The sequence below is a fragment of the Pleuronectes platessa genome, chromosome 4 (assembly GCF_947347685.1).
Source record: "Pleuronectes platessa chromosome 4, fPlePla1.1, whole genome shotgun sequence".
Taxonomy (NCBI): domain Eukaryota; kingdom Metazoa; phylum Chordata; class Actinopteri; order Pleuronectiformes; family Pleuronectidae; genus Pleuronectes; species Pleuronectes platessa.
The window spans coordinates 23,853,082-23,877,984 of NC_070629.1; the positions used below are offsets into that span (position 1 = coordinate 23,853,082).

Below are 24,903 nucleotides of genomic sequence, written 5' to 3' on the forward strand. Positions count from 1 at the left end.
TTCTCAAGGCCACTGTTCACGGTCCACAGCTGCTTAACTGAAAACGTACTGAATATGTCACTTATTTGTTATATTTTGTAGCAATAGTACACACTCAGAGAATGGGATTTCTGTATTCTGACGAAAAAAGATAGACTGAATTTTTTGTGTTGCCTGCTGAGAGTTTCTTTCTGCGAAAATTACATGCAATCTGATATTGGATATTAGACTAGTTATTGCTGTTATTGCTGTACATAAATCGTATTTCTTCTGTAGGGAAAACGTTGAGCTACTCTATGACACTTACAAAACAAAGAAAAAAAAACTGGTGATATGAACTCTGATGAACTTGGTAGAACATTAAGGATGCCAACCTCTTCATCCCAGTTAATCTAAAAAAGAGTTAAATTACAAACCTTGGACAGAGAATATGAATACGCCCTAGTTTGCAGATTTTCTTTCAAACCAACTGGGATATAGCCTATTTGATTTGCATGTGGTACTTTGAAGTGCTGGGCCTTGTGAGTGTCTTGTGTCAGGGGAACTGAAGCAGTGATTCATGGTATCTGGTGGGCAATGATCGCATCCGTTACCCTCTCTGTGAGTGCTCCTAAGGGAATTCTGTGTCGTCCATGCATGTGGATGTGTGTTTGTTAGCTGCGAATCTTCTCAAAACTCATGTAGTACCACTCGGTGTTTCCATTATTTACGTAGACAAATATTTCCTGCCACAATTTAAAAATGAAACCAAATTGCTTTTCTAGGTAATCATAATATCATATAAGGTCTCTAGCTTTTGCCTCATTGTCGAACTTTATGCTGCCATCGTCTTGCTTTCGCTTTTTCAGTCTGTTGGTCTGTTGCTCTCTCTCTCTACCTCTCTGCCTCTCTCCCTCATTCCCTCTCCATTAGCAGCACTAAAAGTAATCCAGTGTCAGTGGGTAGTTTTTACCATCTTCATAGGCTCCCAATGTCATAGTTTTGGCTGTGTGTGTGTAGTATAATTCTGTAGTCCAGTTAACAGCTTGTTCCCATTCTAACGAGCAAACCAAAGCCAACCAACGGTCAGACAGTTTTATTGTTGTGTTAAAATGTGCAAAACATTTTCAGGAAGTACTGATATACTATCTGAAGTAATTTCACCAAGGTTTATATTTAAATAACATTTATTAATAAAAAATACTGATACAGCTTACAAATGACAACGTTTCCATTAAAGGAAGTACGATTGGCCTGCCTTACAGCAAAGTCAAAGAGCTGATTGTGCCTCCGTCAGTGTTTGTCCACCACAGTCAACTGACACACTACCCCCATCCTCTCTCGCTCTTGCTCTTCCTGAGGTGTCACTGACTGCACAACCACAGGAACAGGCTTGAGGCAGACCGTCTGAATTCTGTTTCTCTCTTTTCACCTCAAGCATATGCTCTCACACAAAGCTGGTATTCTTTCCCTTAACTGCTCATCGTGTCACACTTTAGCCTGCCAGGAGACAGTGGGTGGGCATTTACGGTCTTGTGGGTGAAGATGTATCTATAAGTATGTCTTTATCTTAACACCCCAAACCACCACTTCCACCATGTGCCATCATCCACCCCAATCTCTCTCTGGCAAAACTTGTAAACAACTATTCATTAAAAATTGTGATAGAGAAAAAAAAAGAGAATAAGAAAGAAAGCATTCCCCTCTTTCTTATTTAGTATGAAGAAAAACATGATCACAGTTATGCATTAGTTTGTTCATTGCTCGACATCCTTGTCATTTATGAAACTTGTTTGTCATTAATGTTGTTTGTGTATATATATATATATATATGAATGGGTTTTATGGATATGTCTGTAGCAGATAGATCACTACCAGTGTAAACAGCATACATTATGTAATGTGGATTTCCAGCAAATAGTTACTTTTTTTGTGATTACATAGTTTGTCCACTTGAGAGTACTGCCAAGTTTATTTCTGCCACTACTGACATCTCAAAGTGTCAGTCAGGGAAAACGGAGGAGAAAGGGTAGTGACATGCAACAAAGGTACCCAGCCACAAACATTGAATATGTGGTGATGCAAGTGGGTTGTAACCATTTGGCGACTGCTGCGCTCCACGCTTTTTAAATAAGAAATTAATATCGATCGATGCAGTTAAGTTAAGATCTTGTTTTCTTTGGAGCCAAATGTAGGACTCAGGCTTTTAGAAGGATTAAAAGCTTACACAGTGTTGTTTGTTAAGTTTTTTTTAAAGTATTTGCGGCAGTGAGACCTTGTTGGTGGAGCAGGGCACCGGAGAGGATTGGAGTCCTCCGATAACTCTGGATACAAACGAAGGCTGGCAGGCACACCAGGTAATCTGGGAACAGTGATCTGAGGCAGAGCATACAAGGGTTACACTGTTAATTAATCCATGAATCACAGGCAAACAGATAACTGGGGGAAGAAGTTAAAAGGATCAATCAGGAAAAAAAAAAAACATGACTCACAGTAGGGTTGAGAGATATATTGTCAGACAAGCAAACGCATGTCCAGGGACGGACACCAGTATCAGCGATTGCAATTATGGAAGAGCTGTCGCCACTTGTGCTGAAATCTCACTTCCCTGCTCTGTTTGCAAATAAACACGACATTTGTTTCCATGAAGATCAAATTATGTTGTTTTAACCCAGAGTTACAAAGTTTGAGAGAGAGCGAGAGAGCGAGAGACCGACCGACCGACCGACCGACCGACCGGTGGTTTCTATCATTAAACAATGATAAACATGCACATTCTTCTCACATTTTCTTTTACTACATTCAAATGTGACCAAATTATCTGAGATGTAACACGTGTCTTAACATGCTCCATCTCTATTTAACTGTACAGCTCTTAAATTTGCGTGGATCATGAAGAGAATAATCAATCATGATTTTCAGAAATTGTTCGTAGAACAATGCATGATCAACTCTTTTTTAATCTTTATCATTTATGAGAGCGTTAATTTTCAGCACAGTCTGGTATGGTTATGTATAATGCAGGTGTATACCGACCCCTGGTACTTGTCCCCCATGAACTGTCTCACAGTGCATTTGAGAGGAGCCAAATCAAAAGTGTGTCAAGGACTTGCTGACGTAAATTTACTTCCGCACTGATGGCCTCGATAAACCAAAGGCCTTTGTGGGGCTTTGTTGGTACATTGTTTTTGCCACTTCACATTGTAGTGCCTGCAGTACTCTCACATCTGTGTGATGTGGAGAGGCTCGTAGAGTGTTTATTTGTTTCGATATCCCTGCAGGAGTCTGCTACTTCAATAGTGCATGAGCGGCTTTATACCTCCACCAAATAAACAGTTTAGTGATGCTTTTGTAATTCCCTCTCATTCTACCTCGCTGTTTGCATTTTTTTGTTTAACTGTCCTCTTTGAAACCAACCTTTTACATTTATTAATTGTTGCCATCCTTCTCTTTCTCTCGCTCTCTGTCTCTTTCTAAATCTGAACCTCCCCCTGTATATCACTATGCTGGCCACTTGAGGAGCTGGAGTGCATTTGCTAGGATGTTTACGCATATCACTGATAATTGTTTGGCTTGATATCGGAGAGCAGGCCTGCAGTTAAAATGGTTTATCTGATTTGGTGTTTGGGGAAACAGATTTGCAATTATTTTATGTAATTAAAGAGATTCCCATGGGTCAGCTTTTCATTTATATAGTGTTTCCTAAACTGCACGGGAGCTCAAATCTATATTGGGCTGGGGATTGTAATTTGCTATCCTCTTATTTTTGTTTGATTTAAACGCACACCAATGCATTTTACTCTAAACAAACCTCTACTATGTGCTTTATTAATTAGGCTTTATTGGAGCATTCATGTTCTTTTCTTGGTAATTCAGATAATTCTATTGGGGTTCTATTAGTGGAGATGACCACTGATGCCCTTTTTTCTGAAATGATCAGCTATTTCTATATGAAAAACGATCAGTCAATTTGATCTAATCATTGATTATTAAACGCAATTAAACAATTTTGCTCTCAGAATGTGAGCACATGATCCAGTTGTTCTTTATTTTTCATTCTTTCACACACAGTCATCCACCAAACCATTATTTCCTGCACTGACACGTTATCCTTTTGGGGAAATTCTTGCTGTATTCCCATGATATTAATCAGCTGCTTCACAGGGCTCTCAACGTGTGTGTATATGCCTCAGTTGATACTTTTCTTAGCACACTAATGGCATTGTACTAAGTGTCATTATTTATAGACTGTTTTTCATCTCGGTTAGGTTGACGGTTGCTTTTTTCAGCCAAGAATCAGCTTTTCTTGAATCATGCTACTGTAGGGTGAAATGTTTGGTTCCCAGTACTAAAGAATCAGAACAAAAAATTTAGTAGCTTAACATAAGTTAGGGTTAGTAGTAGGGCTGAACGATTAATTGCATTTGCGATAAAATCGCGATATGATAAAACACGATTTTCTAATTGCAACGTGCGCGATTAAAACGTGCGAAAGAGAGTAGGGCTCTGGGATACTCTCCTCACCCACAGCAAGAATGCCGCGGGACCACAAAACTCCTCCGATCCAGAAGATAGCGAAGCAAGCCTGCATCACCTACACTTCTACAGGGTCCCAAAGTCTTCGGCCGACGTGTCGGACACACAAAGCGAGCTCATCTCAGTGCTGACCGCGGTGTGGGCGGCGGACATGAAAATCGCTCCCCGGAAAAGCAAGCCGAGCTCCGGGGCGGCGCGGCTCCAGAGCCCCCCGATCACCTACATGCACATCTGCGAGACGGGGGTGTTCAGCATGGGGGGTTCCTGCTGAGGCCCGGCGCCTCCATACCGCTGCACGACCACCCGGACATGAACGGGAATCTACGGAGCTGCTGATCCGCAAGCTGCCCTTCCAGCACATCCAGCTGGCCCGCCGCATCCGCGGACACAGAGCTTAAACTGCTGCTGCTCCACTGACTATAACAACGCCGCATTCCAACACTTATAAAATGCAATTCAATGTGGAAGTAATCCAATAATTCAGAATATGTTACTCAGATTAGTTAATGTAACGGAATACGTTACAGATTACATTTTAGGCATGTATTCTATATTCTGTAACGGAAAGGGTTTTGAAAGTATCCTTCCCAACACTGGCAATGTTACTGACTTGGGAGCAGTAACACACCTATAATTAAAAAAAAAAAATTCTCAACATGGTAAATTTTGCACACAGGTTTTAAAAAGTGCATGGCTTGTGTTAATACTTACAATGACTTTGATTAAATTACTTAAATGCACACCGATTTGTTGTTCTTGTTTCTGTAATGAGAAGTTAAATAAAAATGTGGGAAAGAATATTGTACAGTAAATGTATCTAATATTGTGTTGGTCATATTTAAATCATTCATTACGGGTTTTTTTGGGGGGGGGAAAGAGGATAAAATAAAAAAATCGCATATTAAATCGCAATCGCAATATTTTGGGTAAAAATCGCAATTAGATTATTTCCCCAAATCGTTCAGCCCTAGTTAGTAGTTGATGAACTGAATAGCCTTTGCAAGTTATGGGAGTTAAACAAAGCCCAATATTTAAGGTATAGCACACTAAGTTTCCCTTTATTTCCATATTTGAAGTTATTTAATATCTTAAATGGTTGTGATTACAATTATCTCTAAATAATATATAGAAAGCTGGTTAGTTTTTGGATAACAGACTAATACACTACTGAAGATATTTTGGATACACTGCAACCAGCGTTTTTGAAAATTCTACACTTTGGAAGGAAATCTCAATTTTAGTGACTTACAACATCATATACATGTGGACAAGAGGCCAGAATTGCATTAGTGCTTTTTTTCAGAGAAATGTGTGATGTCTATAGATGTAAAACATGTGTTTTTAATTTTTCTTTAGCAAAATATATTCATGGATCAATTGAAAACATAATAAGAGGGGCATAATTAAACCGTTGACAAAACTTTAAAAAAAAGCTCATCAAATACTGTGCTATGTTTTGGTTCTTCTTTTTCTTTGGTATTTTGTTTTGAACTGATTTGGGTTTAATGAGGTCTCATGCAGGATAACCACAGATTTCCTTTGCCTATTAGATGCGTAAACTGCCTGTTAGAGACTGAGTGAATAAGTTAGGAAGGAATTTCGGTCATTATCAACTCTGGCTATAGTGTAGGAAACAGAGATTGTAGATACAAGCAGTCACATTATGCTAGATGTAGGGTAATAAGGGTGTTAATGAGGATAAGAAGTTTATCGTGGAAATCAGACCAAACATTGAGCTCTTTTTATTTTTTTCTATCTACTATATGGGTCTGGCCCCCCTCCCATTCAGATTGTTTGCCACCCGTCCTGAAACTGGTTAATCAAAAATTGCTTGGATGAGAGATGAGCAATGGGAGTGCTGCTGAAACTTTGTCATTAACAACCAAGATGGCTACTACTGATTGAGAGAGGATTGTTTAATCCGCTATTGAGACAGTATTACTGGATGGTTAATTTTCTTTAAAATAAAAACAAAGAAACACTGTATGATGTTCTGCTTTGCAACTACTGAAAATGCCCCCTTGAAATGAAAAATGAACTGAGGGGTTGCAAATGCAAATTGGGTTTGGCGATGCCAAACTGTATCAGGCTCAGATATCAAGGAGAATCTTTGTTTGCAACCAGTGCTTCTTTGCATTGAATGCAGTCAATAAACACAGTTCAGACATGGATCAGGATGTTTCTAGGACAGCTCCCTGTGGAGTTATTGTGGACAGGTCAAAATGGAAGCACATCTAGAACATCATCACATATAATTTCTGGCAAGGAAACATCTCGGGATCCCCAAGGCCCAATGCCGAAAAGGTGGAAGAGGAGGGCAGACAAAAGGACCTGCTGCCATCATAGCGTGGACCTGAATAAGCAGGAGCAATAAATAAAGGGATGGATGGATGGATGGATGTATGAATGGACAGGGTCCATTTTGTTCCCGAAGGCAGTGCTGGCATGTTAAGAAGGCCTATCATTGTCTTCTTAAGATAAGGAAAACACAGCAGAAACCAAAAAGAACAATCCAGGCCAGTAATTGGGTTTTGCTAATCTTTGTGCTTTTGTGTAATTTTTTGCAATAACTATATTAGCCTAGCCAAATGTCCTATGATTGCATCAACATATTAGAACATTCTTGATGAAGAACATTTTAAACTAGATACTTGGCAAATCAAAGGTAATACCTGCTTAATGAGCGGACAAATATGACAAATGTATGCTTCTATACAGGGCTTGAGGACACTATCTGATATGTGAAATGTGTGGTGGAGCCTTCAAAATGTTTTGCACATGTTATCATCCACTGACATATCAGGTCGGGTATCTCTAGGCACCTTTCAATTATAAGAGTATCGAAATTTATTTCTATACATGATTTTTTTTTTTTTTACCACTGACTACTCGAGGTGTGCATCTTCACTAGCCTCATGATTTGTGCTTTAAAAATGTATTTAGAAGAACATTTTAGACTATTACTGTTATAAAGGTGTGCTGTATTTACAAAATAAGACTTTCAATAAAAAAATTAATTAACCGTCAGTCTATAAAAGTGGACAGAGCTTAGTTTCGGTGTTTATATTTAAAGTGTAAAGTGAGCGCAGGTCAGTGGGAGGTGGAAGGACACTCAGACAGGAGACACGGTAAAAGACAACCTGACCTTTATTTTGTGTCGGTCCTGATCCTGAAGCAGTGGTGGCTAAAATTATGCAGTTCTGGGACATCGCTAAAAAAGTGAACAAAGTGGAAAACATGAATCGATTATGTTCTGTCTATGCATTGATGCAGAGTCGTGCATGTACGCATTGCGATGCATTAAAACAACTGCCTCATAGATTTATAGGACTGCAACAACTAATCGATTTAATCGAGTATAAAAATAGTTGGCAACTTATTAAGTTATCGATTAGTCGTGTCTGTTATAATGCACTGCACACACTGCGGCAACATCTCCTAAAGTAGGGGCAGTAAACCATCCAATCCCGTGCCTTGTTTAGCTGTAATGCCATTGATGCAATATCGGTATCTAAACAAGCTTTTGCTATTGGGTTCTAAAAGCCAAGTATGAAAGCAGCAGAGACTATTTTCCGTGGGAGGAAAGATATTATGTGTGTGGCTTAGTCCTCCTCCTCGGTCATTAGTCGTAGAAACATGTCATTTCATGGTTAATTGGCTTTTGTTAAAATTGAACTTCATTAGTTTTTTCTGGAAAAAGTCCAGGTGTCATCTGCCATAATCTGTTCCCTCTCTCTCAATCACATCCACATATGAATTTAGTTCTCTAGTCTTGTATGGACACTTGGACAGGGAGTAAATACAACACATGGGACTGCCGATAACTGTGATGTATGCATAGCTTGACAAGATGTTTAGGGCTGTAGGACAGTCTTACTAATGATGACAAAGACCGTGGCTACTCCCCTTCTGAAGAGCCTCTCAGAATAGAGCTTCTAGCCATGCTAGCACACATGTGCCCAAACAGAAAGTTATTTCATAGGCTATATATGTACTTCTAGTAACTAACAAATAATCACCACACTCCCTGTGTATCCAGCAGAGAAACAGAGTTAAGCAGATTTTTCTGGGTTTTTAAGTCTGTTTAAGAGCGCCACATCTTTGTCCATGATACACTTAGCAGCTTTCTATGTTGTCCCGCTAATGCAGTCATCATTCCCCTGTGATGCCTGACCCTCTCGTTCTGTAGTTCATAGCCACAGGGCCTTGACCCCTTCAGTCATTGCTCTCTAACTCTTCTTAAGCATTTTTTCAATATTCTTGGATAGATGCTTTTATCAGCACTGGAGTGTGTATTTAACCTTTAACCATTGCAACTGAATGCCTAACCTCAGCCATTATATAACTATAACCCAACGCAAACTCTGAACTTAAACTTAAACCCAAGACTTATCCTTCAAATGTTTTGAAGTAGTGTAGACACCTCACTCATGCCACTGTAGTTACAGCCCTCCGAAAAGAATGAATAACTTGAGCTGTATCCTCAATGAGATGGATGAACACAGCAAGGTTTTAGACGGGATTACAAATTGTCCCTTATACAGAGTGTGCTGAAGAAGCAGAAAAGCTGTGTCTGCTGTAGAATATCCTCCAATTATTTGCGGCTGTCTCTTGTTTCTTGCTCTTCTTCCCTTGTACTGCAGTGATTAAGTTGGCTCAGAAATGTAATATCAGAAGTTTTACTTGATTTAATTCTTTGAAAACAGAGGCTGCAGGCTAAAACCACTTCCTTTCAAATAGTAAATTGATGATTGATTTTGGCAGTTTTCATCCCAATAATTAATTTTAACATCTAATGGAGGAGGCATGGTGCAGTATGAACAGCCCAAGGTAGCAGTTTTTACTGCGTAGAATAGTATTGTTTTTTTTTGTTACATGTTTTTTTTTCCTTGTATTTAACAGCCATTATAAAAGGTTTTGAGGAAAGCTTGTTATTCATAATATGCACAGGCTATCCTCTCTGTTGCTTAATTTCCTTTTTCTTATTAGATTTTTGTCAGATTGATATTGAAGTTGCTATTAATATGGATGAGGAATTCTCATCCATATTGGAGTGTGTTTAATTTACATACAATCTTAAGAGAATTCTCCCTTCTCAGGCTGAGAAGCAAATGTGAAGGAGTGGTGTTTGTGTGGAATGAGGGCTGGGAGAAGTTAAACAGAAGTCTATCTCAGACCAACATGTAGACAGAGCAGGGGAGGAGAGAAGCTGACGCAGCACAGATTTAGTGAAGAGAGAAAGCTGCGAGGAGAGAATAAGCCTGACAGTAAGGAAGGGAGTAAATCAGAGCTGAGAGGACTGAGAAATTGCAAGGACCCAGAGCAGGGAAGGAGGGCTGTTGATTGATGGGGGAATCACTAGTCTGTTGTTTATCAGTGGAGTTAAGATCCTGTTAAGTAGCTTTACATTGCGGGGAGGGAGAAGTATAAGACAAGCAGTGGAGGGATGAGAAGAAAATAACTATGGTGAGGTGGAGGTCTGCGTCTTAAAAGTGTAAAGCAAAAATCATATACTCGAGAATATTGACAATAAAAAAAAGGATAAGGTAGAGATAAAGTGACAGAATGATCACTAGGTACAAAGCAATAAACCTCCTGTGTTGTATGTCCATGTTCTGTGCAAATGTGATTGTGAAATAATCCTAGCTTGCGTCTATTGTTTCTTATACACTTTGTACTGCCACATAAATCCCTGTCCATTATACATTTTTATTTTTCATATTGCCAGTAAAGTATTCCTCATCCTTGTGCGATTTAATGTTAAGACATTTTGCTTCTTGGAGGGATTTTTGTCTGGCTATTCAGCCACTCATAAAAGGCCCACTAGGCAAGTTCCCCCTTTCATTTTCTAAAGCCAGAAGAGGAGCTCTGCTAACATTACCCAAGGCACCAAGCCTGCGAGAGAGAAAATGAAATGGCCCCCAGCGAATGTCAGCACAGGATGGAAACAACTAGACCCCAAACCTTGTCAGGGAGAGAGCAGAGGCCACATTAGCAGGAACAGCCAAGAAGAAAATTGATAGCACGACAACAAAATGACCAGAGAACGCTTCAGCTGTAAGGAGAGGAAGGGTACCAGGGGAACACCTGGAAAATGGCCAAACAGGAGGCTGAGATACTGTATCCGAGTAGGGAAATCATGACCCTCAATAAGCAGTTCAAAAAAGCCATTACTCACAAAAACAATCTTTCCAGTGAGTTCTTTGAGGTTATCTGTTCAGAACAAGAAGGGCAGAATGCTCTCAGAGACTGAGAAAAGAGAAGGAGGCCAGGCCTGCTCAGTTCATAAAGGATTCATGGAATATTATCAATATTCGGTTGGTTGAAGCAAGATCTGGGAGATTGACCAAACCATAACACGTTTCTTTACTGAAGAAATCTGACTTCCCAAAATTAGCTACTTGCAGTCCATTTGTCTCCTGAGCATTGCAGGCAATCTCTTGTTCTCTGTCTTGCCCAAAAGCCTGATGGCCTACAAGGTGAGAGGACCAGGTATTTCATTACGTATTGATCGGTGGATTTCCAATTCGAATCAATATTGGTGCCGATATTTCATTGTACAATATAAATTTTGCCTGGATGTGAAGGAAATTCTCAGGGAATAAAAGCTGTAAACCAAAGAAGGAAACCTCTTACTTGGTACAATATTAAGTTAGGCCTGACACAATCATACATTTTGTTGGACTATTTTTTGTTCCAGAAATTATTGTGTTTTGACATCACTGTGACATTCAGTCTAACATTTGAATGAGAATAAGAATTATAGTAATAATACTAATAATATCCTATATAAATAAAATGAACCTCAAAACATTTCTGTCACACTTCACAGATTTCTGTTCGCACTTTTATTTAACCTTTATTTAACCAGGAATTGTGATAGGCAGCAGCACAGATAAAAACATATAGCAAAGTTAAAAGCACAACCAAAAACAAGATCAAAAGAACCACAAAATATTCTAGCTACACAGTCAGGTAAGTTTAAAACAGCAACATCTTATATAATCTGCCTCCAGTTTAAGACATTCATGGAAAACATGTTCTCCTGAAGCCTTAATTAACACTTAGTATTCTGTTCAACTCCTGTTATTTTTGCTAAAACGGAGTGAGTCTGTCTACTGTTTTCCCCCTTTGTCTTCTCTCATTCCGGTTGTTGAGTCTTTCCTTATATGTTGATGTGTCTTTTTCAGGGAATGAGTGGTAAAAAATAAACACGCAGTTTTAGGGTGTGTCAGCCAGTAACTACAGATAAATCTTTTCTGCAGAAATGACTGTCAGAAATGTAATGGAATTGGTCCTGTGATCCATTTCCAACCCTCAGAGAGGCTTTAGCCTTGTGATCATAGAGATAACATCTCAGTTCGTCTACACAGAATACCAATGTCATACTTATCCTTGTCTCTGGCTGCAGCTCTGCAGAAACCGTGAGTTAGGAATCCAATATAGTCCGCTGTGTGAGACAACTTGGGAGGAGAATGCGAGGTCTTTATATGTATCTCAAAATCCCAGAGGTTTTCCTCTTCGTGAGTTTCCTAATGAAACAGGTGTTCCCCTTATCCTCATGATATGAGAGCTGGAAATGATTCACTCCTGCCTCATTTACATTCATATGGAACAAAGCAGTGGAAGACTAAAAGGCCTTTTCATCACATTTCCTGTAATTTAACTTGGAACAATGTGATTTCCTTTTCTACTGAAGCAAAGATTAAATAATCCTTACTCATAATTTAACAACTGACTGATCATGGTCAAGGGTCACATCTAAACAAGTTAATATATGTCACAACAACACAGGATTAATCGGTATCGATCAAGAATCTTGGGAAATTTGGTTAATCTGTGTTAATGTTTACAGGTGATGTTTTTGTCTGTTTGAGCTTGGAGCCCTATGAGTAATATGGATTAGAAGATTAACAGAAGGTTGTCTACTAATTTATCAGGTCATGGTGCACTCATGAGATGTTGCCTGCCTTCTAGGTTGTTTAGGGCACATGGTAGAACATTTTAAATCCTTGATAATTTATTTATCTTAAGTCAGTGGTAAAATCTAACTTTCCCGAGTGTTTCTCTGTAGAAATAGCTAAGCGATACATATATTCGCCAACAAACTGAAACCAATCAATCTGAGGCTAGCTGACGGCTAGCTGGGGCCTCATCTGATCAATGGCCTATGAATCCAGAGCTCTAGCTGATAAATCAAATGTTGGCATATTGAGTGTGTCAATTCAATGTTTTCCCAAAGTTTATGTAGAGGATATATTTATGTTGCCACTGTGAGGCAGTTGATGTTGTCATCAGGGTTAAGCCATATAATGTTTCTAGTTATCAATACAGTAGAAGGATCTTTATTGATGCTTTTATTTTATTTTATTATTTTTCAAAGTAACAACAGGATTAAGTGTTTCCCCCAGCAGTGTTTCCCCTAGAATTTTTTTTAGGCCCGGTGGTAAGAGCTGATAGTGTGATTTGTTATACATTTTTCACGGGATGCTAGAGTATTTGTTGGTTATTTCCATATAAAACACTTGCTTCGCCATCACAAGTTGATAATGATTCAATAAACACGTTATTAACAATAAACTAATTTTATTTACAATACACTAATTTTATTTACAATACACTTATTTTATTATGAACACAGTGAGCATGGCTGGTTGCTACACTTGATCTTTCTTGGCTTTTGGAAGAATTGCTCCATGGCCTCTTGATAAGGGAAGTTTCCAACAGGCGGCCCATTTATGGATATTTTCAGGCAGTCCCCCAAGTGCTCTCCCTGCAGCCTGTTCCTGAGGTCAGTTTTCACCTACCAAAAGTGAAGATTTGTTTTTGTCTTTGTTCATTAGATTTTAAAATTTTGACTAAAGGTAGAAATTACTTTGCTAAAATTATTAATGAGTTGTGTTACCCTGTTCATAGTGGAAAAATCTTGCTCACAGTTAACACTGCTGAGCGGAATAGTGAGCCCAATTGCAGCAAGCTTGCTCAGACAGGGGTAGAGCTGACTGAGCTCATCGTACTGTGAGGTCAGCTCCTTCATTACATCCATCTGGTTCTTGTCCTATAGTTTGATAGAGCAGTTGACAAGGAACATTAATATAGGATGAAATTTGATAAGGGACAAAGCTAGCTCTTAAAAAAATCTTTCACCTTCAGAATGCCAGTAGTGAGATGTTCTCTGAATGAAGACCACTCTTCCAGCAGTGTCTGCTCATCCATTGGGTGGAACTTTTTTGCGAGAGTCTTCAGTTGGCTCACAGGCACATCCTGATCCAGCTTCCTGGCTGCTTGTGGGCTCAGCACACTAAATGCCCCAAGGATGTGGAGTTCCTGGAAACGCCCGTTCAACTGCTCCACAAGTTGCAGCAGATATGGCTCCATCACCTAGTTTGTTAAAAAAAAAACTTGTTATCCTATGATAATTGTGGTACAAAATAGTTGTATCTGTCAGGTTGCAATTAGCTAATATAAATAAATATAAAAATAAATACCTGAGTGCAAAATCGACCCCAAAATGATTGCTGGTCACTGCTGCCAGAGGACTGCTGCCCTCTCCTCTCTCTCTCCTCTTCAGCCCTGATATTAAACATTCCCAGCCCCCTGGGATCATTCAGGTCGTGGTGGAGTTTGGCCAGGGCTGAGCCAGGAGGTTGGTTGTGACCTGCCTCCTTAATCCTTTGGATTGAGGCAATTGTGACTGGTACCTGAGGGAAAAACAAAGTTACATTTAGTATGCAGTGTGACAACTGCACAACCAAATAATCTTAAAATATCAAATCATTTGTTTAGATTAAAAAAAAAGTTAGAACAAGGACAGTGGATAATCTAACCTGGTCTTTCACAGCGAGGAAATTAACGTCCTCCTTCTGGAAGATCTTTGACAATCTCGCCAGATGAGGAAGCACATCAGCCTGAAGGTGCAATGCAGCTACAAAACGATAAGTGGCACAAAAGGAGTAGAGTCCTTTTGCCACAGGGCACTTATTGTGTTGTACCTCCTCTGCAAGGGCCGTCAGCACTGCAGGGAGATTTCTCTGCAGGTTTGCCACTGCCTGGTGCTGAGAAAGCCAGCGTGTGTCCTTGACCTCCTATACATTATTGCAGGGAAAATATTATGAAATATCTGGTGCAATGAAACAGTTTTCTGTAATCTTTCCTCCTTGTAAAAATTAAGGTTTGTCTTACCTTAACTTTCAGATTAGCGATTCCCAGTGTTGTGGCTGCTGCCTTCAAAACTTCTGTCCTGTTGCTGCTGTTACAAAAATACAGGTGAAGATGCTGCAGGTGGTCCCTGAAAGTCTTCATGTAGGCTGTTTTCTCTGAGGCATCTCTGCAGACCAGAGCCAAACGATGGGCAGCACAGTGCACAGCGACTAGCCATGGCATGGTGTCGCAGAGTTGTTTCACCACTCCATTATGGCGTCCTATTTTTAAAAAGAAAAAAAGATTTGAGGGTATAATTGCAAAAAAAACAATATATTTAAGTCCAATAATCTTATACCTGTCATGACTGCTGCACCGTCCGTCCCAAGACCAAATATTTTGTCCTTGGGAATGCCCTTCTGATCAAGGATTTTATGGATGGCAGTCACAATGGTGTCAGCCTTCCCATCAGGAAGGGGAACCAAATCCAAAAACTGGCTAAAAAGAACTCCCTCTTTATCAAGGTATCTAAAATAAAATAGTTTTAAAATTAAATAAATACACATAGCTTGATCTTGCAATATATTTTTCAAACTATGTTAAATTATTGTTACAAGAAAACATTATCTTTTTACCGAACATGTACATCCAGCTGTTTAATCACAGCAACATCAGTGCTCTCATCCAGTTCGATCCCGACAGCCTGGGAGTTTCTAATGTCCTGCAGGATTGGTGCTTCTATAACACCAGCCAGTATTTCCAGCATTTCATCAACCATGCGGTGGGACCTATAGTTGGTGGATTTCCCTATCTTTGAAAATAAAAGAGATATAGAAAAATACAAAAATTAAAATTATATAAGTCTTATTATAATACAGTTGACAGTTTACCAGTTAATATTATACAGTTACCTTCAGTTTGGCAAAGTAGTCACAACCCAGCAGATCAGCTAGCTCAAGCAGAGCTGGATAGTTAGTGTGGTGGGCAATTTCGTGTTTTACCAGCCAGTACAGACACTTGAAAGCACCCACCACAGCCTCATGCTCAATAACGACCACAGGCTCGAAAGCTGCTGTGACAGAGTGACCTGGACAAAGAGCAAAATAAGCCCTTACACATCAGTTTCACATTAATGTGATTAAAGTCTAGTTGTCAAATTCTTTCACTGAAATCAAATCATTAGATTAAATCTTACCTTTAACCAAAGTTGTGTGGGCCTTAAACGCTGCACTGTGATGTTCTGACCTCAAATGGGTATCCAAGACATCCTTTCTGAACGTCTGAGAGGGGACCTCAATGAACACCCTTTGGGGTGATCCTCTCTTTACAGCCTGCTTATGCTGGCGGCATATGCGACAGAACATTCCTGTAAACGAAAAATATTTCAATTCAGAAAGTCTATTATTATTTTATTTTAATTTTATCGAAAAAAAATAATTCTCCTTCAAAACCTCATTTGAAAATGTTTATGGTAATGGCGGGCTGAACCAATCAGACGTCGCATTTACGCGATCGGTTCGTGGTATAGTTCTTCTGCCGGAGAATAAACAGTGTTTTTCTAAAAACAAAGTTGATTTAATATAAACTAATTTCATGTACAGGAGCATAACGCACCAATACATATTGAGATAGCTGGTGGTGAGCTTGGATGGTTATGATATTATGGCTAATAATCCAATTCTCAATGGGAAAAATGAATAGGGTTTTTACTTCCAGAACCAGACTTTTGAGCCCTTTTAATGAAAGCACAGCAGGAGAGAGCTTTTCTCTGCCTGCTCCTTCAATTAAGAAGGAGCAGCACAGCGCAGCAACGTCAATTTCTCGTCAGATCTTTATATTTACCCTAAGCTCCGCCGCAAACAAGAGGAATTTGGATGCGAGTCCGCAGCCAAGACTGGTGGGAGAGAGTGGTCTTACGCGAATTTAGTGACCAGGAATCCTCGAAGGTCCAATTGCGCACTACTGCAGATGCCATCTCTCTAAGTTAAGAAGTTTTTTAACGTTCAGCCTGCAAAAGTACTAGTAGTAGCCTACTCATTTACAGTTATTTCGGACGCGCGCGGACACTACGATACGCAAACACGTCATTAATAAACACCCATGTCCCCTCGCTAAGCAACCGGACACGCTTACCGGACTACTTTTAAGGAGTGATAACAAAGACGTGAATCAGGCAATAAATCCACTTTCCTTGATAGCGGTTAAGTTCGGTGTGCTTAAAAGTGCCGACGGAACTCAGTGGACCAATGGCGAACTACTGCGGCTGCTCTAAATTTAACCCCAATCTATTCGGAATAAGTGCATACATGGCGATTAAAACGGACTACACCAACTCTTCTATTCGGCATAGAATCTATGCCGAACAGATAATTGTAAACATGATCATTTTCTGTTCCGCATAGAAATCTATGCGGTCAGATGTGTCCATGTAAACGCGGCTAATGTAAGCTATATATTTCCTTTAAATAAAAAAATAAAAAATGACAACAAATTGTAACTTACCATGTTGAGTCTGGTATAGCCACTGGCTATATTTGGGATTTTTAAGCCAGTCTGGGTCCCAGCCGGATTTTCGGTGTTTGCTGCCCCTATCTCGGTCACCGATGCTATTGCTAGCGCTCGGTTGGTTGCTCTCGCGGACATCTCTCACCTCTGCCCCTCCGACTTGTTCCTCCACACCTGTCACTCGCCCTTCTTCCCCACCTGTACTCTCGTTTGGCACCGTGTTTAGGAAGAACCTTGAAATATCTTTTTGTCCTTCATCCCTTTTAAGTTTTTTTGGTGGTGCCATGCTAATGATTATCTAACTTAATGCTGTCAGATTGACCGTTAGGGGCATCATCTGCGCACGCGCGACACCCGCGCGCAGTATTTTATTTTATTTTTTATTTTTTTTTGGCCGGTTGTTGGCCTGGCGGGGGCGCTCGTTGGCCTGGCGGCCCGCCAGGCCTGAACAATGGTAGGGGAAACACTGCCCAGGATGGAGCTGTACCATCCACTATAATAGTGGAAAGAATTGCATTATTAATGAATTGTGGTTTATTTGGAAGCACTTGGCAGTGCGACTGACTTTACTCATTTCATTAGTATCGTAGAAAGTTGGAGGAACGCTATTTGATAGATTTCCCTTTCCTGACAGGATAACGCAGGACGTTTAGGCTGAAAACATGGTGTTAATGACTCCATTTGAGTCGAATTTGAATGTCTGGCTTTTTTTAGGTTTGAACAAGTGGTCACCATTTATTGCACTTGTATTGGATTTGGCTGCAATGCTGTTTACCCCTGAAACTCCAAAAGGGTTTTGTGGACTCAAACACTTTCATGCACCCTTCGTTGGCATCGTGGTGAGTAGATAATGAGTTAATTTTCATTTTGGGGTGTGACGATCCCCTTAGGGTTTTACATTTGTAAATTCCCTGGTGCGAAGACTGAGCCTGTGTAACCAGTGTTACCCTAACTCATACAATTGCTCTGTCATGCTACAGTTAGATGGCGAATGTATGTGTGACTTTTTTGCAGAGCAATCCGGTGACATACTCTAACTGTTGGACCCGTGGGCCTGTATATTGTGTGAAGTATCCACCATGTAGCCGCCTCCCATAGCCTGGCACATCTGCAACCTCTGTGACGGTGTCAGTCTCTGTGTTGCTAATGGTTTCTTTAGGTTTCTGTACATAAATCAGAAATTAAAGAATGGTGAGTATGGGCATGTGAATGTGGACTGAGAGGTATTTTCCCCATTATTAATACTGATGTCTTGCCTCTATCATGTAGCCAATTATGTTGATTTGAACCGTCAGTCAAGTATTTTTCTATAGCGATGATTATGCATGTGTCCGCTGCTGTAGATAATTAACCAGGTCACACAAGGGTCCATCGGAGGATTTTACCTGTAATGAAAGACTACGTGGCGGCAGCATGTATCCTATTAGGCCATCAGTAGCAGATCCCAGCCATGTGAATCAGCTTTGGCAGTCTAGAACTCTTTCCCTGTTTAATAGAGTTTAACAGAAACACAGGCTAATTGTCCACATCCCCGTTTAGATTTGCCTGCAGCACTCACCCTCGAAAGCAGCAGCAATGATCTGCTCGATAGAAAATATAAGAAGAGTTAAATACTAATTAATAAAATGTGTATATCGGCTTAAGAAGACAAAAAACAGTATGTGTTCTGAGTTGTAATTCATTACAACTTAGAACAATTAGATTTATGGAGAGTGACTAGGTGCACTAATACAGGAAGCATCTGTTTTATTCATTGCCTTCAAGACATTTGAAGGAGCTGCTCCCGAGTATGTGATACATTACTGCCAATGTTTAACAGATGCTTTCCAAAAAGTACAATTTCTTTCCTGATCAAACTGTTTCTTATGCTCAACCCTCATCATGTCTCTCTCCCAGTTTTTTCATTCTCCCTACCTGACTATGCAACTCAGCGTGCTGTGCTCTTGCTCTCAAGACCTATTTATCTAGACAGCATACTTGAATGGCTGATTTGAATAGGGCACATCATGACCCGGATTCTACCCACAGTACTGTGACATAGTCGGATGTGTGGCAGGCTGGAGGCAGAGGGGATGAGCTTGTCCCCTGCAGCAATAAGCTGCCCACCTGTGTAGAGGCAGGTGTTTTAGCTCAGGACATGTCCACACACCAGAGGAGGCTGTAGGATTTTGTTTCTCTCTGCTGTGCCAGCTGGCGCATGTGTCCCAGGTCTCGTCAATTTTCTGTGGGGCTGCGTGATTCATTGTGTGGGTGGTGTTTGTTCCCTCTGTAGCATTAGAAGATTTATCTTTTAAGACCAACAGATAGCAAAACCAATGATATATCAGTTGGCCAATAAAATCGGGTTGATACAAACCTTTCACAAAATTATCTGAACCATATCAGTATTGGAAATCTGTTTCAACATCACCCCAAAAAAATCGATATCACTCTGGCGCTACTTGAATATGGAGAATGGAGAATCTCCCCTGTGCCACTGTCAGCTTTGCCTCTCCTTTGCTTTTTCACAACTTTTTTTTCAATAACACTAAATGCCACTCAAAACAGATGCAGTTTGTCCCATTTAATCTGATTATGTCAATTGACTGACCAGCACATCCTTTAAGAGAGCTGCAGAAATGCTCCATTTACCCACCCACACAAACCAACGCACGCACGCAGATCCACATGAACATACATAGAATTACAACAAAAGCACAGGATCTGTGCTCAGATGTTATTGATATGTGTAATCATAGAGTGCCCCACTCTAATGGAGGAATAGTCGATGCCTCTCAGGAAGCCTGGCCTTTTGAAATGTCACAGTCGTTCCAGAGGACCGTCCTTTAAAAGAGGAGATTTCAGTCCTTCGTCTTCCACTTGTCTTTTCACTCCTTTTTCAGGCTGTCTTCTGTCTTTTCGCACACCAGTCTTCATTGTTCATCCTCTCTCTTTGAGTCCATCTTGAAAATCTGAAGAATGTCAGCATGTGCTTTTCGATTCTGACACAGGTAACAGGGAGCTAAACTGTACTCTGGTAGTTAAAGGTGTAGTGTCACACTCATCTTTTCTGAATGCATATTAATAAATGTGTGAATGGACATGTATTATTATATTGTCTATTAACTGTCTAATATCAGCAAATGCCCCTCATGGTATCCTACTTCCTGGGTGACCTGTTTAAATGTCTTTTAGGTGTTAACTATAATTCATGACAAAGATGACTATTAACTCCATCATATTTGAGAATCTGGTAGTAGCAAAGCTCAGTATTTTTTACTCAAAGATGTTTAAAATGATTATAAAACCAAGTATAATTGTTTTTCTCACCCCTTATTGCTGCAGACATTGTCTGTTTGTTTTACTGTACATTGGTTTTGAACTATGGGAAGAACAAATTCTGACATTTCATTTTGGGGACCGTTTTGTACAGCATATATTTCTCCTATTCAGACCCAGTGGGACACAGCTGATATGAGTCTCATACACTTGACCTTAACTTAAAACCTTTAAGCACTCAGACAGGGAGTGAAGTGCTTTGACTCACCAAAGGTCACTCCCACAGATTTCTCTCACTCGGGTGCAGAGCTTGGCAGCAAGAAGCAAAGGGGTGAACCCAGCAGGCTGCAGCTTCACGACCTCAGGCTGAATACATTCCTGGACAAATATAGCCTTGATCTCTCTAAACACTACAGCTTTAGGCCTATGAAAGCAACTCTACAGATATAAGATTGATGTTAGGTTTTTATAGTCATTTACAGTTCACAAACTTTGACTTAAGTGATATCTAATTTAGATGTAGATTATGGTCACATTTTTAAAACATCATGGTGCATTCAGGATATGAGACAAGCCCTTTTATGTGTTTAAGAAAACCGCAAATGGTACCTGGGGTTTGTGAATATCTTTTCTATACCTATCAACATTTTAAGACTTGAAGTACTGTAAAGTTAGGATTTCTTTTCATTACAATGATGGAAAATATAAAGCAAACTAGAGGTTTAACCTTTTCTAGGAGATGGCGTTGTATGAATATATTGGAGAACCTGTAATAAAAAGGTCTAATACCATGTTATTAGTCTGCCTGAGATCATGCACATTGTTTCCGGCAGCGAGCCTCATGGGTTTAACAACATTAGCAGAATGGGATATTGACACAGTGCCTCTCCTTTTGTCACATATTAATTTATACTCCGGTCTGTTGGCCCTTTTGATATTGTGCTCTTACTGATCTGTAACATTCATAATCTGTGTGACCTCGAATGTGACTCCCTCAGTCACTCCGGCTTCGTCTTTGATTCAGTCGGGCGCACACTACGCTCTTCTTTCGTCTCCGTCCCCATGGCTCGCTTGTTTTGTCTCCCGGCTGGAGCAGTGTAATGAGATGAGAACATGCAGTGTCACTGTTTACAAAGATGACTGCCAACCTGACATTCAAGTGTCCATCAACTGTCAACATGAATACTTATTACCCCCCTGCTCTGTCTTCTTCCTGTTATTTATCGCTGTCAGTCTCCAGCCCCCCCCCCCCCCGGTGCCTCAACTCCCTTTCCCCTCCTCTTCTTTCCATTCTTTTATCAAATCACTCTATCTCTATCTTCAAAAGCTATCAGAGATGTCAGCTTTAACCATGCTTCTTCTTCTATTTCTTCTCCTTTACCTCCTTAGGTCCTACCTTTCCTCTCACATTTCTTCGTCCCACTCTCCTGCTTTGAGTAAACTCTGCAGTCCCCTCAGATCTAATAAGATATCCACATTGTTTGAACTGGAAACTGCTTTTTCTCCCTCCCCCATGTTTCCTCCTACCACTAGATCACATTTATCTTCATCCTCCGCTCGTCCCATTCTCCCTGTGTTTCCTGTTTCTTCTTGTGCCTGTTTTATGTTGCTCCATCTTCTGTCTCTGTTGTTTATCTTCCTCATTTTCACTCACTTTGAAAAAATGTCTTTCTTCCATTTCTTACTTGAGATAAATGTATATGTCCCTCAGTCACAAATTATTAAGAGTGATTGTGGAAGTGTATATACTGCAATAACTTAGAAATATCGTCTTAAGTGATGCTACTTGAAATGTTACCGAGATTTTCCATTGATCTATTCTCAATTCAATACAGAGGAAGTTTAAAGAAAAGCATCTTTTCACTAGAATAATCATTTGATTATATGAGTGTACCAAAATATGTGCAGGTCTTCCTTGTGTGGACCAGAGATGTAATGGAAAGGACCATTTCTTTTTACTCCACAGAAAAATGGTGTTACTAGTTCTTCTTTCTTCCTAGACCGGGTAGATGAAGACCTTCATCTCTCTGTACTTCTCTTTGTGGTGCTTTCCTGTTCTTCATCCCCCTCTCCCTTATTTTCCTCTCACCTTATATCACCTTCATCCTGTCATGGTCATTTATCCTCATATCATTTTCCCCCTGTGGCGAATAAAATCAAAATGTCACATCCTGTTGACACATCCTTTGGTTGCCAAGTTCCAAATCCTCGCGAGAACACCCCCGCTCTCACACACACACACACACACACACACACACACACACACACACACACACACACACACACACACACACACACACACACACACACAATTCAAAACACAAGAAAATGTTTTCATCCATACAAAATGCCCTCTACAGAAAAGGGAAGCAATTTCTAGTTTGTTTCATTTCCTCTCTCTCCCTAAAGTTGATGCATCCTCAGTTTGCTGACGCAGACGAAAGTTAACACAGAGGCTGAGTTTTAATCTTCCGGGATCCTCCATCATCTAACTGCTCCTGCAGCCTGTCACGAGTCTTGATTTGCCTGAACTGATTTGGCACACAAATTAATGAAAAATGCGAATGAGGCCAGGATATTATATTTTGTATTCATTTTCTGATATTTTTATGTTTTCATTATGTGCAGTTGTTTTTGTGATGCACTCATCCAAAAGTTGAAAAGCCCTACTGTTACTGTGAGCTCTCAGAACAATTACACAGGTCCCCAAACTCACAATTCATAATCAAGCAAATCACTTGTCTGATTAAGTAATTAAAATGGGCTGTGCTGTTCCTATCCCCCGGAAGAGTCCAAAACGTTGTTTGAATTGTGTAGTGTTGGCCTCCGTTATATATTAAATACAGTCACTGTGTATTGACGGAGTGAATTTCTGCATTAAACAGCACACTACAATATGTAAATATCATCAATGTGAAGCTGTTAATAAGACATTAATATGACACTGCTTCCAATTGTGTGGTTCTCTTGTTATATTAAACTAAACCACAAACAACTCAAACAATGAAATAAAATATGGTTTATTGAAATCAAAATAACTCAAACAGCCCTACTGTGTCATTGTGCTGCTTTATCTTGTTTGGAAAAAGTTAGTACAATGTTATATTACATCAGGACTTTGGAAGATAGGAACTGTGAAAGGTTTCATAAACAAGGTACAAGTTCCTTTGAAGCACCGTCATTCAGCACAACTGGCATTTGTCAACAAGCCCAGAGAAAAGCTCCCTTGTGTCACTGGGTTGAGATTTTTGTCCATTTACTCTGATATATCATTACCTTCCATAGTCATTGTGCTCTTTTTCCCTCACTGTTGAGGTAACAGGGTGGCAGACAGGTTTCTCACTTGTCTCTTTTTGGTAACGCCTCAGCCATCACTTGGAAGCATGTCTGCTAAAAATGAGACATTTCTGGCGTTAGTTCACACCAGACTTCTGTGGTCCAGATGAAACATTTTGTGTCAGCATCTTGCTCTTTTTATGTTTTCTTGCCCATGGCAGATGTGCCAGGAAGTTAATATTAGAGGCCAGTCCAATATCGGTATCTGTATTTTGACAGATTTGTCTCCCTTATCGGTGTTGATTGTAGTGTGAAACCACTTGAGGTGCCTTTCCACGTTTTGGCAGTTAATACGAGGTCCCCAGGAGTTCAGCAGAAGTTATTACACAGTGGTCATCATAAGCTGAGCTTTCATTACTCGGCAGATACATTATTTTCTGCTGGCCAAATCCCTCTGCATGTCCCTCTGAGCTCTGAAGACTCTCGTCCACAAAGTCGGCCTTTAATTTTGTGATCATGATAATGTATGACAGGCAGAAAATTAGACCATTAAATCAAATAAGGACAATCATCTCCACTACACTGTATTATGTAATGTTAGATTGACACATATTTTTGTCAGGTTTCTAGAAGAAAATAAAAGCTGTTGGATAAAGATACTGTCAAATACTACGATATCATTGACCAATGAAACATGTTTTAAAAATATATTAAAATCAGCAATCAAACATTTGCTCAGAGGAAAACTGCTCAAGCAACAAATGCAAACTAATATCCGACAGTAAAAATAGCATCCTGAGGAGGGAACATGCTGCAAATGGTTTATTTCATGGCAAGATAAGAAACAGTTATTTCAGCATCAAGTCATCATCAGTGTGAAATGACTCAATTTCCAGAAGTACTTGATAAGGTACACATGTTTTAGTGTATGTCAGTAGCTATTCCTATTTTCTCTGTAATTTCCTCTATGTAGTTTGAGCTAAGTAAATAATAACAAAAAGGGTAAAACTGGCAATACAGATCCTGTACTGGATGCCTGCTATTAACAGGATGAGTATAATGGGGAACAGAGTGTGTTACTCAGAGTCCATCATTTTTTTTTAATGTTTGAGCCAAACTGTGATGGCAGCTTCAGAGAAATTAGGTTAAATATAAAGTGAGTTAGTAAATAGGTTAACTAACACATTTATAAAATGTCTATATAAATCATATACCAGCATAAAAACAACA

General features: G+C 39.8%; 1 protein-coding gene across 1 annotated transcript; it reads right to left on the reverse strand.

Annotated features, from left to right (window-relative positions):
* Positions 1-10,891: 10,891 nt before the first annotated feature.
* On the reverse strand, positions 10,892-17,425 carry LOC128438496 (zinc finger protein 862-like). The gene is made up of 11 exons (XM_053421078.1): positions 17,137-17,425; positions 15,830-16,000; positions 15,546-15,721; positions 15,270-15,445; positions 14,993-15,162; positions 14,677-14,915; positions 14,322-14,579; positions 13,983-14,195; positions 13,642-13,875; positions 13,400-13,552; positions 10,892-10,966 (listed from the first exon to the last, which is right to left on the reverse strand). The coding sequence occupies exons 1-11, from the start codon at positions 17,423-17,425 to the stop codon at positions 10,892-10,894; spliced, it is 2,154 nt and encodes a 717-aa protein (XP_053277053.1).
* Between the last annotated feature and the right edge of the window lie 7,478 nt (positions 17,426-24,903).

Excerpts from the sequence above, each read along its gene's own strand:
- LOC128438496 (XM_053421078.1), bottom strand. The coding sequence starts at position 17,425 with ATGGCACCACCAAAAAAACTTAAAAGGGATGAAGGACAAAAAGATATT. Across the intron at positions 16,001-17,136 it reads GCTATACCAGACTCAACATG|GAATGTTCTGTCGCATATGC; the intron begins GTAAGTTACAAT and ends TTTCGTTTACAG. Across the intron at positions 15,722-15,829 it reads CCACACAACTTTGGTTAAAG|GTCACTCTGTCACAGCAGCT; the intron begins GTAAGATTTAAT and ends CTCTTTGTCCAG.